Source organism: Silurus meridionalis, chromosome 11, assembly GCF_014805685.1.
Source record: "Silurus meridionalis isolate SWU-2019-XX chromosome 11, ASM1480568v1, whole genome shotgun sequence".
Lineage (NCBI taxonomy): Eukaryota > Metazoa > Chordata > Actinopteri > Siluriformes > Siluridae > Silurus > Silurus meridionalis.
The window spans coordinates 20277409-20291064 of record NC_060894.1 but is presented as its reverse complement, the minus strand read 5'-3'; the positions used below and the strand labels follow the sequence as shown (position 1 = coordinate 20291064).

General features: G+C 39.2%; 1 protein-coding gene across 1 annotated transcript in view; it reads right to left on the bottom strand.

Annotated features, from left to right (window-relative positions):
* Window positions 1-13656, bottom strand: part of tln1 (talin 1) — a 64047-nt gene that overhangs the window by 22230 nt on the left and 28161 nt on the right. Inside the window, 22 exon segments of the mRNA XM_046861049.1 lie at window positions 368-470; window positions 1347-1475; window positions 1626-1760; window positions 1875-1988; window positions 2255-2368; window positions 4134-4249; window positions 4252-4261; window positions 4593-4759; window positions 5142-5436; window positions 5600-5767; window positions 7461-7559; window positions 7645-7853; window positions 8069-8177; window positions 8337-8450; window positions 8759-8939; window positions 9219-9295; window positions 10036-10137; window positions 11503-11658; window positions 11757-11861; window positions 12332-12392; window positions 12979-13106; window positions 13493-13635. Of these exon segments, the coding sequence (XP_046717005.1) occupies window positions 368-470; window positions 1347-1475; window positions 1626-1760; window positions 1875-1988; window positions 2255-2368; window positions 4134-4249; window positions 4252-4261; window positions 4593-4759; window positions 5142-5436; window positions 5600-5767; window positions 7461-7559; window positions 7645-7853; window positions 8069-8177; window positions 8337-8450; window positions 8759-8939; window positions 9219-9295; window positions 10036-10137; window positions 11503-11658; window positions 11757-11861; window positions 12332-12392; window positions 12979-13106; window positions 13493-13635 (2835 nt within the window).

Below are 13656 nucleotides of genomic sequence, written 5' to 3'. Positions count from 1 at the left end.
AAAAATATAAAAAAATTATTATTAATGATACAATATTATATCAACAATTCCAGATTTATGGAACAATTTTTTTTAATCCTAATACCCCAACATGACCTCAATAAACTGCATGTTGCTGCATGATGATCCTGCATTTGTTTAATTACAATACGTTACAATTTAATTTTTTCAATTGAACTACATCACGTTAGTTACACTTTTTTCGCCACAGGTAGGGGGTGCTGTAGTTGAGATAATTTATTAACACAGAATACACTCTCGGAATGAGCACAGAACTTGCCTTCAGTGGACTATTCAGGATCCAACAATGATTGAGTGATTTGATCTTATATTTGAGAGGAACTGCACAAGTAGCTTATACCCTTACCAGTATAATTCTCATTGCCCTGCGTAGCTTCACTTAGTAGCTGGGCAATAGCGGAGCTCACTGCTTTGGTGTTGGAGCCCAGGTCCTGAGAGCACTTCTCCAGCTGATTACACACACACACACACAAAATAAAAAACTGTTATTAGGTGAATTTTAATCACATTTGCACCATGAAGCCTTCAGACTGAGAGTGAACAGGTTTTGAGCTTTTCATGAGTCTATTCATAAATGTGAGCATTAAATTAAATATAAACGTTAAAGTATACAGTGATTTCTCAACAATAGTGCAGACTAGATCATTGTTTTCCAAAACACCGCTGCACTGATAAACCGTCACGTTCAACAGAAACTATCTGAGAGGAAAACCTCCAACGTCTGCAACTTGCGTATGTGTGTGTGTGTGAGAAAGTGTGTGTGTGTGTGTGTGTGTGTGTGTGTGTGTGTGTGTGTGTGTAGTCGCTGCCCATGTGACAGGAAACGTGTGAAAAAATGGCAACAGAGCGTGGGAGCCTTTGACAAATGTTGCTCTGTGGCTTGAGGGCAGAATAACAACCTGTAAGTGACAACAGAAACATGCAGCATCTTTCATTTTCTGTAATTTTTTTTTAATTCTTGAACCTAAGGAAGTCCTAAAAAAAAGTCCACGGTTTCTGCAGCTTTCATTAAGACCTGTTTGAAATTATTTAACAGGGCAGGGAATTTAAGACTTTTTAAGGCCTACAGTTTAAATTTAAGACTATTTAAGACCCCGTGGAAACCCTGCAATTCATGATAACGAGGAGAAAACTTAAGTATTTTTGTTATGGTGAAAAAATTTTATGATCGCGTGAAAGCAAACAAAAAAGAAAAATATTACAAGGCATGGCTTCTTAGGAGTTTGGTGTGTAAAACTGATCTGTCATCAATTTAATAAGCTCTATATTTATACAGGTATTGTATTGGTGTGTAAAATTTAAAACGGGGAGAACATGAAGGTTACCGTCTCTCCGGGAAGAGGTCTGAGTTTCCCTTCGGCTGCAGCGACTTTAGCCTCCTGCATGTCTTTCTCCAATCCTCTCACTGCATTCAGAGCGTTATCAATCTCCAGAGGACCGCATGCCTCCTGAGCCTGGGGGGTTTGGGGTGTTCAGGTTAGATTTTCACATTTGAGCTTCGTTAAGATGGACCAAGGAAAATAAAACTGGAACTATAAACACAACGTCCCATCGTAAAAGCGAACGATGCAACTTATAGACAAATACACGTTTATTAGCATTACCTTTTGAACAGCTGTGCGTAGTTCAGCCAATGCATTGGCTAGGTTTTTGGCGCACTGGCTCAACTGCATGGCAGAGGCCTGATCACTAATAGTGGGAACTGTAGCCTTGGCTGCAGTCACCATCTTGGTTCCGGGCTGACAGTGAGAAAAAATAAAGAAAGATAGTAATGAGCAAAAAAAAATAAAAATAAAAATCGTTTCTTCAAATCAAAGATAGGGTCCTGAAAAAAGAGAGCTGGGCAAAAGAACCTGCACGAAGTTTTGGCTGGCTCCAATTAGAGCAAGCTGAGCGCTGGGACTGTCAGGTTGTGCCTGGCTGCCTCTCACTCCCTGTACCAGCTGAGGGATCTGTTCTGCCACCACCTGTCAATCATCAAAAAGACATCAGGGAAAAATTGTAGATGCTGCAAATGCACATTAAAGCATGCAATAAAACCCATCTAAGACGGTGATAATGCAAACTGAAATAACCTCAAAGTGTGTTATTCTACATTATTCTCCTATTATTTTGTGGTATATGCACGTAGTAAATGCACTCAGAAATCCCTGTCCGAATATTTACTAGATACCTTGACCTCAACATGATCCAACAGCGAACAGGAAGTGAGCGGTTTCCCCCACGAACGTACCTTGCAGCTCTGTACGAGTTGTTGCTGTGCAGCTGGGTTCTTATTTGAAGAGGCAGCGTGCTGGGCGGCAGCTATGGTCTGAGTTGCGGCTGCAGCGGCCTGTTTTGCAGCGTTCTGCAGGAAACGGTTGCTTGGTTAGAGAGAGAACTATTTAAAACCTCACACCAGACATGCTGGAGACATTGAGAGTAGTTTCTACAATCATTGATTACTGTAGCTTTTTACTTACTTTTTTACATAAGCACTAGGACACTTTAATGACAATTACATCATACTGAGTCACTTTAACCTGTACTTCTGTCATACAAATCCACCCATCCCTTCTGTTAATTCATGTATGTATACATCTATATTCTTTTTCTGCTAGTGTGTGTATATATGTATACACAATTCATACTTCATACTCGGATTATATTTTAATATACTTTTTTACTTATTTTATTTTGACATTACTTTACTCTTTTTTTTAAACGTTATTGTATTTCTTTCATGTTTACATGTTGGACAGTCGTAAAAAGCGATTCGCTATATGTCATAGTCTGTATGAATGTGTGACAAATTGAATTTTATTAAGAGTGCAAATAAATAGTGAAGGCAGAGGCACACACAATCACAGCTACAGATAAAATTGTGCTCAAAGTCATTGAGAAGGTCAAGAAATCACAAGTTCATTCATGCCTTTGAAACCTTTCATTAAAGATTAGTGGTGTTTTTAATACTTATTTTATAGATTCCAAAAAAGTATTGGTGTAATACTGCTCCAATTACCCAAATTACACATGGACGTAACAATCCATTCTATTATTTTGGTGCCAAAATCGATCTAAACACTGCCCTCGGGTCGTTTAATTTTCAAAACAAAATGCAGCATCCTCATTTGGGATTCGTTCCGCTGTTCAAACAATCTCCAGGGAATTGAACTATTCCTGACAACATCTACACAGAACTCCCAGCATGTCCAATTACAACAGCAGTGTTTTCTTGTTTTGAATATTTGAGATCGCATGCACCTTTTGCTTTCTCACACGCTAGAGCACACACACACTCATATTTGCTTGGCTCCTCTGCTCCCAAACACGTTCTGACCAGTTATAAACAGCATGTCATGAATAAAACAATAATCTAAAGATAGTAAGCAGAAATCTCTACAGACATTAAAAACCCATTTAAATAAATAGATTTACATTATCTTCATGAACTTCCAGAGTCAATAAATCTCAACAAGCTTATTAGAAAAGCATGTTCTGTCATAGGAATGGAGCTGGAGTCTATGGTTGAGGTGGTCCGAGAGGAGAATGCTGAGAAAACTTCAGTATCCTTGTCAAACCTCCTGCATGCGACACTGGAGTCCTTCCGGATCACATTCAGCCATAGCCTGACACTGACACTCTCACTGTGCTGTTATATGCATTGCAATGTATAATAATATAATACCATGTGCAATATCGTATTATGTACATGTTCTCTCTTTGAATATAAAGAACGTTTAATTTATAATAAATTATTCTTGTGATCGGAAGCAGTCTCGAGCAAAAGAATTTTGTTCAGGGTTAATAAAGTTCGATATTATCTTACAGTGTGTGTGTTGAGAAACGTTTGTACTGCTTTCAGTATGAGCCTATGTGAAAGTCCAATCACGCCTTTGAAGACAGAATCCCTACAGAATCCTTTTCGAACAATTTATGTACCACGTGGTAGATAATTAATCAGTGAGGCACCTAGGACGGTCATAAAATAAAGGATTTGAACTTTCAGATCCAAAGTCCAATGCCTTAAATACTAAGCTACCACCTCCTCATATGTTGAATCATAGAGAGATCCAAAATTATTTTCTTTTACAAATTCCTGACTTTTAGTTTGGTTTTATAGCTGTCCTCACCTCCAGCTTGTTGACCAGTCTCTTTTTGATTGCGTTCTGTGCTGCGGCATTGGTGGCCATGCGCAGGCCCTCGGCGGCCTCGCGTAACTTCTGCTGCTGCTCCTCGCTGTCTGGGTTGCGGCAGCACCCTGCGTTAGTGCACATACAGACAGACGCACACGTTACGGTTATAACACAATTCAGGGTGGGACCCCCGTATATACATAACCGTCAACCATATCAAATTCTTAACACACACGTACATGAGCTACAAGTAAATGAAATGTTTGCTGATCATTTCATTCTACCCGAACGCTTTATTTCCAACTGAAAGCTGGCTTTTATTATCGGCTTTTACCATTCCACAGCTTTTAAAACACGGAACGGATTTAGACGTCGTTCTTTCGTTAACTGCGCTTCGGCAAGAAAACGTCTCCTCCACATTCGTAAAAAACGAAGCGCTTATCTCGAATCACGCACCTTGGCAGCCTCCACCATCTTGGCAGTGGCATCGGCTAGAAGCTTCGCGGCTGAGAGCAGTTTACGAGAGTTCTCCAGGTCTGTTTCTCCCTCGGCATCCGCTTTAATGGCGTTGACCAGGTCGGAGGTGGCCTGAGCCAGGATCCGAGCCTGTCGCACCATCTCACCTTTAAAAACCAGAGAGACAGAGAGATTGGGATTTACTAGTACAAGCAGTATAAAATTTTTACTTAAGTATTGGGACACCTGACTACCCCTGTGCACCAGGTAAACTCTATCAAGATATGCTTTGCATGGTTTTAGTGGAAGATCTCCTGCTATAGAGCTCTGACCTCAACCGTATTTAACACCTTTGTGATTAATACGAAGTCTGACTGCACCCGAGGCCTCCTCACCTCACCTACATCAGTACCTGACTTTAATAACAAACAAATCAGTGTTTTCTCAGAAATTATAAATTGGTTGTAAAATAACAACCATAAATATAAAACTGTTTTTATTTTATTTTTTCAGAATTCAGAACACAACCGTCATCTCCTTTTGCCAAACCTGCGTCTCCCATGGAGCTGAAGATGTTCTCGGTTACATCCAGGATGCGGTCGGTGGCTTCTCCGTGGCGTCCGATTGGTTGGCCTCCGCTGGCATACTGCTTAATGTGCTGCAGCAGTTCGTTAAGCGCCTGGGTGACACCTGTGGCGGCCACGCCCACTTGCTTTAACAGCTGCTCGTCGTTGGTAGCCCCCTGTGATGCATCCACGCAACCTTCGACCGATTTAGCCACCAGTTTCCCTGCCTCTATCAGCTGCTCCTGACATACTGGAGAACTGATTGTAGGAGCCACCACCTGGATGTCACACAGAAGCATATGATTGAATCAGTAAGTCTTTCTGAAGAAATGTGGCTGAACCCATAATGAACCAAAACTGCACACAAACCAAAACCATAAAATAAGAGCAGTGAAGAGATAGAAATATGGTATACGTCGTCTTTTTTTTTTTACCACTTACCCGCGTGCATGCCACCAGCTGAGAGGTGGAAAGGGCGCACTGTGTGGCAGCCGCGATAACCCGGTTTTGCTGGGCAGAATCTTCGGTCTTCTGAGCCACGTTCTTCGCCTTCAGTACCAGAGTTGCAGCTGCTGTAGCCACAGCTTTAGCCAGCTTCATAAGCATGTCCTGCAAAAACGTTCACGTGTTTTATTGTATTTTTTTACTACGTCTTACAGGCACCACTGATTCAGACTTGAGTTCAAATTGGATTTCTGTGACTGATGTGCAAGATTGACAAGATTATGATTAAATTTGTGAATGCAAATTAACCGAAATGTGAAATATTGATATATGCTTAACAAAAGACCTTCTAAGCAGTGCCAATTAAACCAACCGTCTATACTTTAAATTACAATGTGCATATTATCCAGACAAGTGATTCAGATTTTAATTATATCCGACAAACTGCGTACAAACTCTGAAGCAGAATACAAATAATCTGACTTCACTGACTGATACACCAAACAGCATATGTTTGTTACTGTGAAACGTAAAACTGAGGTCCTGAAATGAACGGAGAATCCAAGAGTTGAATGACTCCTGAATACTTGGAATTCTTTCCATAAGGGTGACAGTCTGTGACCACAATAGATAAAGTGGCATGTCAGGGGGGTTTATGTTTAAAAGTCACAGCTGGGAGTTTTCCAGATATTCAATATAGATTTAAAAGCCATAATATCAAAGTAGGGCAGTAAAGTCTGATGGCGAATGAGGAAAAACGTGTTAAATTATTAATTTAAGACATTATAAGACTATTTTAGTTAAATAAGATCCAAAAACATAGAATTCTAATAAAATATTCAATATTTAATACCAATAATAAAAATAATACCAATAATAAATATAAAAACCCCAGTCTTATATAAATATGGAGGTGCACTTTGGTAATTAAATCCAGACACTTTGCAGCAACATGGCAGTAGGACTCTTACTAGAATTCTACTTTTACCTCAAAAAAGTCACTCCTGCGATATCTAATCTAAATAAATAATCACCAAATGTAAAACCCGTTTCTGAAGACTAGTTACCCATACATTTTTCTACAATAATCATAATTAATCTCATAGACAGTACAAATATTTGTGAGCAGATTACATACACTATACAATTAGTCAGACCCAACACCAGATGTTTTCACCCAACAATTATAAAGAGGAGGAGCAGGCTGGAGGCTCAAATAATAATATTTTAAGTAGGGCTGCACAATACTGGAACATTATACAGCTATTCAGCATGTGTAATTATTGTAATCCAATTTTATTTTTACAATCGGATTCCCCTAATGGCGCTATTTTTTGAAGCGCGCGCACCAACCGATTGTGAAATGTTTCATAAAAAAAAACAAAAAACAAAACAAGCGCTCAGAGATGGCAATCTTTGTCCAATGTTGTAACAATGATTAACCACACATATATTGTGCAACCTTACTTTAAATGTGTAATTTCACAGAAAGACTTAGTTTCCAGTTTTGATTAAATCTTCTAGCTGAAAATGAATCTCGAAACGAAGAAGTTCTCTAAATTGGTGAGTGAAATAATGCATTGTGAAGCCCACATTATGATTAAATGTGTTCTCCAACTAGAGTTTACTAAATGTGATGTGGAAGAATTAGTACGATTGGCTGGTGAAAATGAATTACTCTTCTTCTGAAGGCGTTTTTTTGTTACCAGCATTTGACTATAATGATGAATCCGTCTCGTGTGTCTGAATGATCCTCGGCCTAAGGACTGGTTAAACGTCATGACAAAGAAAATTCAGATTAAATGTAATTATTTCGATGGTTTTGAAACTGATGGATGCATGTAATTAGATATCCCACCTGGAACTGTTGGTCAGCGTCACTCTCTCCTATCTGCTGCAGCAGCTCTCCACTGGTCTGGCCCACGTTACCTGCGGCCTGTAGGAGGTTCTGGCGAGGCTGTGAAGGACATGATCGTGTTCAAATTGCATGTGTTGATAAAATGCCTGTGTGTTTCGGCAGTGGGATTTAGTTTGCTTGTTACCTCAGCGCTGGCAGGTTGAGCGGTCTTCAACATGTCTGACACGGCACAGGCCAAGTTACGGGCGGCACCCAGGAGCTGCTGTCCATTTCCACCCTCATCCTCCATCAGCGCCGCCAGCAACTTTACACCCTTGGACATTTCAGTCAGGTTGGAGGAGATGGTGGTTACTGCGCAACCCACAGCTGTATAATCCGTCTCTGCTGGGTCTCCTATAAGACAGAAAGCATGTTCTAAGTGTGTGTTGATGATTTGTACAGTATAAAAGCATTTCAAACAATCTCTGGGTACAGTGCTGATATTCCAAATGTCCTATTTGTGTGAGGATCATAGTTACAAACCAGGTTTATTTTTAAATAACGTTGCACTAAATAAATCCTGTTTGCAACCAAAGCATGCAGGTATGCATGCATGCATGTGAACTCACCTGCAGTAAGGTTAACCATAGATGCTGTTCCTGCAGTAATAGCATCCACCTGAGAATGGATTTCATGTTTGGACTCATCCATCTTGTTCTTCCTCCAGGCTTGAGAGGCCTTGCAAGCAAAAAATAAAAAAAACAAAACACGGCAGTAGGACATATGATTACTACAAGATGCATATAACAAATAAGCTTTATTGCATACATGGTTTGGTTTAGTATTATATATATATATATATATATATATATATATATATAAAACCACGCATCTCACCGCATCGGTGCCCAGAGGTGGTAGGCTGTCAAAGTCAGTTAAAGAAGCCTGAGCCGCCTGCACCGCCTGCATACTGGAGTTAATGGTGCCCGTCAGTGCCTGCTGAGCGGAGGTCTACAACAAGAGAGGCTTTTCAGAAAATTTTGACTAAATCGAAAAATGCATTTTGTTCATTTAGTTAATCGTGTTCAAATGTTAAACAGACGCAAATCACTTGGTCATAAAACATACTGTGCTTTTGAACTGCAAAAACTAATAATAACAAGATATATAATTATGTATAATGATGTGTATGAAAATAGAAAACCCAATTTATGCATTTGGCCAATATTCCTGATTCAACCAACAATCTGTGTTCATTATTTTGGTTAAAAACACTCTCATCATATCCTGCAGTGGTAATATCCAGCTGTAGAGCTCACCAGTGGTGGCATGTGCCCTGTGTGCATTTGGCCAATGGTGATTTGCTGTTTGGCCTGGGGCATGGAGCCCATCTGGAAGCTCTCTGGACCTCCCGCACCTGGCCTCATAATGACAGGCAGGGCCACAGAGCCGGTCTCTACCCTCGCCACCTTGTTAAACTGCTGCTGTAGCACTGTCGACCTGTAAGCAAAGAACGCAAGACACAAGAGAGTTTGTAATCATGGGATTAAAAAATCCTGTAAATTTAGTATTATGCAAATAATAAAATACATAGGTTGGGGAAAACAAATTTATTAGGATGAAAGACATATCATTAAAAAAAAAATCCTCTATATTTGACTAAATACGATTACAACATTTGTCAGTCAAAACAAAACAAACTTTCTATCAGCTAAAAACAAAATTAATAGTAGCTGTCCCACAAAGCAGTATACTGATAGCCTGAACCTCTGTGCTTACTTTTTAGGTGAAACTGAATCCTCCAGCATTGTCGACTCCTCATCTCCCTCCAATCCAAAGTGGTCTTTGCTCTTTTTCTGTGCACAAATTTCACACAGTTAGTTCCTGTGAGATTTGCCATGTCACATATCACAGGAGCCTGAAGGGGGCACTTTGTTGCCAAGCTGTTCGCTTCACAAAGGTCAGGCATTGAGGCTTGTTGTGGAATTCCACAACAGTCTTCTGTAAACTGCAGGCGGTATCTTCACACAAACATGCTACACAATCAATGCAAATAAGGTGTGTGGATCAAACTGAAAAACCTACAGGTCTGTTAAAAGACAATGGGGTCTATATTACAGTAAGTTAGTTTTCCTGAGTTTCAAAACACGCAATGCTACCATTATTTGGGGGGGAAATTGTAGCAGTTGTTCTCGCAGAGAACTAGAGTTAGAACAAAATTAGTTTTAATGTTAAAAAAAGACTCAACTGTTTAAACTTTAATATTAAATGCCATAAATCCAATAGAAAGTGACAAAGTTGGTCAATTCACCGCTGAATATGTTTTGTCCTCGTATAGACTCGATGTTAAACACAGGCATTAGTCAGGATGAGACTAAAATAATTGTATTTGACAAAATCGATCGTCTGCCCTATTTTTAGTTTTAGTAACTTGGCTTGCATATTACCTGGGCAAGATGAGAAAACAAAATAAAAATTTGTATTGAAGGTACAGTGACTGGTGAAAGTGACAAAACTCAGTATCACAGCTCATTTGGTGGGAAAAAAAGCCTTGCCAACACGACTTCCGTAAAACTTCGTATAAAGGGCCAGTTACCTTTTTAAGGATGATGTCGATGTATCCAGCAATGAGCTGTGCAATCTGTTCTCCTTCAGTGGTCTGGACTGAGTAGTACCCATCCTGATAATCTCCAAAGTCCTACAAAAATTACAGCATTCACAGGTCGTTAGGCTGCGAACAAAATTGTTTAAGAACATACATAATCAAATGTGATACATCATTCTTAATCGTCCCTTTTTGCTGCCAAAACTGTCGCCACCCTTCTAGCATTAACAGCTTGAACTTCTTTAGCAGCTTAAGTTACAGGAGCTCGTCTGTTGGCTGGTCCACACGGACCAGCCTTCGCTCCACACGTGCGTAAACGAGCCTCAGCCGCACACGACCCTGTCGCTGATTTAACACTGTTCCTTCCTTGGAAAACTTCACTTGATAGATACTGACCACTGCAAACCAGGAACAGCCCACAAGAGCTGCAGTTTTGGAGACGCTCTGACCCAGACGTCTAGACGTCACAATTTGTCAAACTCGCTCAATCTTTACGCTGCCCATTTTTCCTGTTTTTTACACGTCAACTTTAAGGACAAAATATTCACTTGCTGCCTAATAAATATATCCACCTACTAACAGGTGCATGCTGAGGAGATGATCAGTGTTCTTCACTTCACCACTCAATGTTATAATGCCAATGTTGTGCCTGGTCAGTGTATAATATATCATGAACATCAATCATTTTGAAGACATCAACTGTGTACTGAATAACTTTCTTTTTTGTATAAAGGCTTCCACCAAAATACGGACTGCATTACAATTGTAAAAAAACTTGTATGACATTAACTGAAACCAAATAAGCAAGGAAATCCTTGAAAGAATAACCCACAGACATGACGTCTGTCCACGGGTGGCTTCTTTTCAACACTGTGACGCTGCTTGGGAAAGATTAGGAGCTGGCCGCATTCTTGATGCCAAGTGCGTTTCGTTCCCGGTTCAGATTCTAAAGCCAGCTTCCAGCTCTTTGGTCATTTGCCAGGAAATAGTTTCCTGACTATTTCCCCAGACGTTCAAAAATTAAAATAGAACCCGACATGCACAAAGCTTCTTCATCCCTTCATGACGTTAAAAGGAAATAAAGAGAAAGAGAAAAAACAAACAAAAAATAGGTCCTTCGCAAGAAATCGTGCTTTCATGGATATCGATGATATGAACCTGGACGCTCTAGTTTATTATTATTGTTGTGATTATTACGGTTTTGATCAGCGAGTTTTGCTCCGTTTGCAAAATAAATATAGTGACACTTACATTGTTATACTGACATTTGGGAATGAAATGATATATTCCGTTTTTGTGTATCAGAATAATTTTTAATAGACTAATTATGCAATTAAAGATGTCACAGGACACGGAAGCGAAATATAATTAGATTCATATGAAAATTTATATTAAATAAATATTAAAAGTTTCTATATTAATAAAAACAAATAAATAAATAAATTCAACTGAACTTACCAGGGTGAAGCTTTTAGGAGAGGCAGCCCAGCGCTTAATATTGGTCAGACTCCACTCTTGTATCACCTCCTTGGTCTTCTCATCCACCCTCATCACACACTCTTTGGTGATACCCAGGAGGCGAGGAACCAGCTTGTTTTTTCCTTTCATTTTTTCCTGCAGGGTGGAGACGCATTCAGCGAATAATCAACAACTATTCCTGTTGTTAAAACGCTGTTGTTGGGCAATAATAAAAAAAATATAAAATAATTTACCTTCACTAAAAAGAAAGACACGCCGTAGGTTTTGAGAGAGCGGGCCAGTTTGACGTAGCTGACTTTGGCTTCAATCTCGGTCATATTTTGGTAGTTCTTGTGTGCCTGGATGGTGGAAAGAAAACATTTAACATTCAACATACTTCAGTATCGGTCAGAATCAGCCAGGATGATTGGTTACTTCATAGTAGCCAAAATTAAATATGTCCTTGGAGAGTTTTGAACACACCAGAATATATCCAAATATTACACCAATCCAGTGGTAAGAGATTAATACACATTTATCAGTCTAGTTATAAAAGTGCATTTGCAGCCTCAGGCTTTTACTGCTTTCATCTTTCATAATAAAGCCCTATATAGACGCCATTTAAATAAATCTTTTGGGGCAAGATGCTGCTGAAAGTGTTTTTAATCTGACCCTGTTTACCTCGTATGTTTTCAGTCTGTGCTTTCATCCATAGCTAGACCAAAAAGCACAGCCACCACCAGAAGACAAATCCCTGCTGCACACTTTTATGTTTGCCCCCATGATAACCTCCAAACCTACGTCAGCATACTAAACTCAAACCCCTTACCTGGAAAATCTTCTTCTCCCCTTTGTTCTTCACATACTCTTTGGGTAAAAACTCTTTCAGACTAGAAGGGAATGAAGAACGTGTTTTCGTTTGAGTGAGTATGTACTTTATTTCTATAGAAACTTTCTAGAGAAAGTGTCAAAATGTGCTTTATATCCAATATAAAAAAAGAACAACAATTAAGAAACATACACACACAAACAAACACACAAACAAACAAACAAACATAGCAAACAATTTTAAATAAGGCAAGTTTAAAAAAGTAAGTTCTTAGCAACCTTGTAAAAGTGTCCACAGATCTGAAATTCAAGGAAAGAACAACTTGGAAGCAACTACCTCAACTTTGATCTGGAGCGAGGAAAAACTAGTAAGATCTATTTTGAGGATCTCAGATTCCTGCTGGAATTATAAGGCTGCAATAACTCATTTATATAGACAGGAGCTTGACCATGCAGTGCTCTAAACACTAAGGCATGGGTTAATTGCTTAAATAAGGTTTAAACATGTATTCTTATGCATGAAATGGTTTAGATTGAATGGTATTTTCAAATACTTTGATTTGACTTTCAATATATATGAGATACAAAAATTTACCTGAATAAGCAATAAATAAATAAAAATAAAAAATAAAAGGGGGTACAACTCACTCAAGGAATCCTGGTTTATGTTTGGACTCGTTGTGGTCACCAAACTGGATCTGACACTGATAACCGGCAAACTCGCAAGCTTTGTCGAATGAGACAGGGTGAGAGCCATTCAGAATGTCGTCTCGAGCCTGGGGAGAAATATTATAATTGTATTTAATATATATATATATATATATATATATATATATATATATATATATATATATATATATATATATATATAAAATGTGATGACATCTACATCATTTGGTTACTGTTGGTCTCGTAACAGTGTAACTGTTACCCCAAGATTCAAAACAAAAGTCAGCTCAATATGTAAGATATGCATCAGATGCTCTGTTAGCTGTGGGTAGAGTTTTAGAGACTCTATTCGATATTAAGACAAGAAAAGATACACTACTAATTCTAGCACGCTCAAGTACAGCGATACAGAAAAGTCATTATTAAAAGTACATAAAGTGCAAAGTGGTGAGCAAAACATTTTTTTTTACCTTTGTCGAGCTAAATTTCATACCTGTACATACAGCAGGTTGAGCTGAACTGGGTCTCTGGAGTCTACATTCTGGTCAGAGTAAAAGAACTTCCGCCTGAGGAGCAGCATCTCGGTCTCTTCCACCCCCTGCTCACGCAGTGTTCGCCCGTGGTCCAGCCAGTTCACTGCACACGTAACGCAGCGCA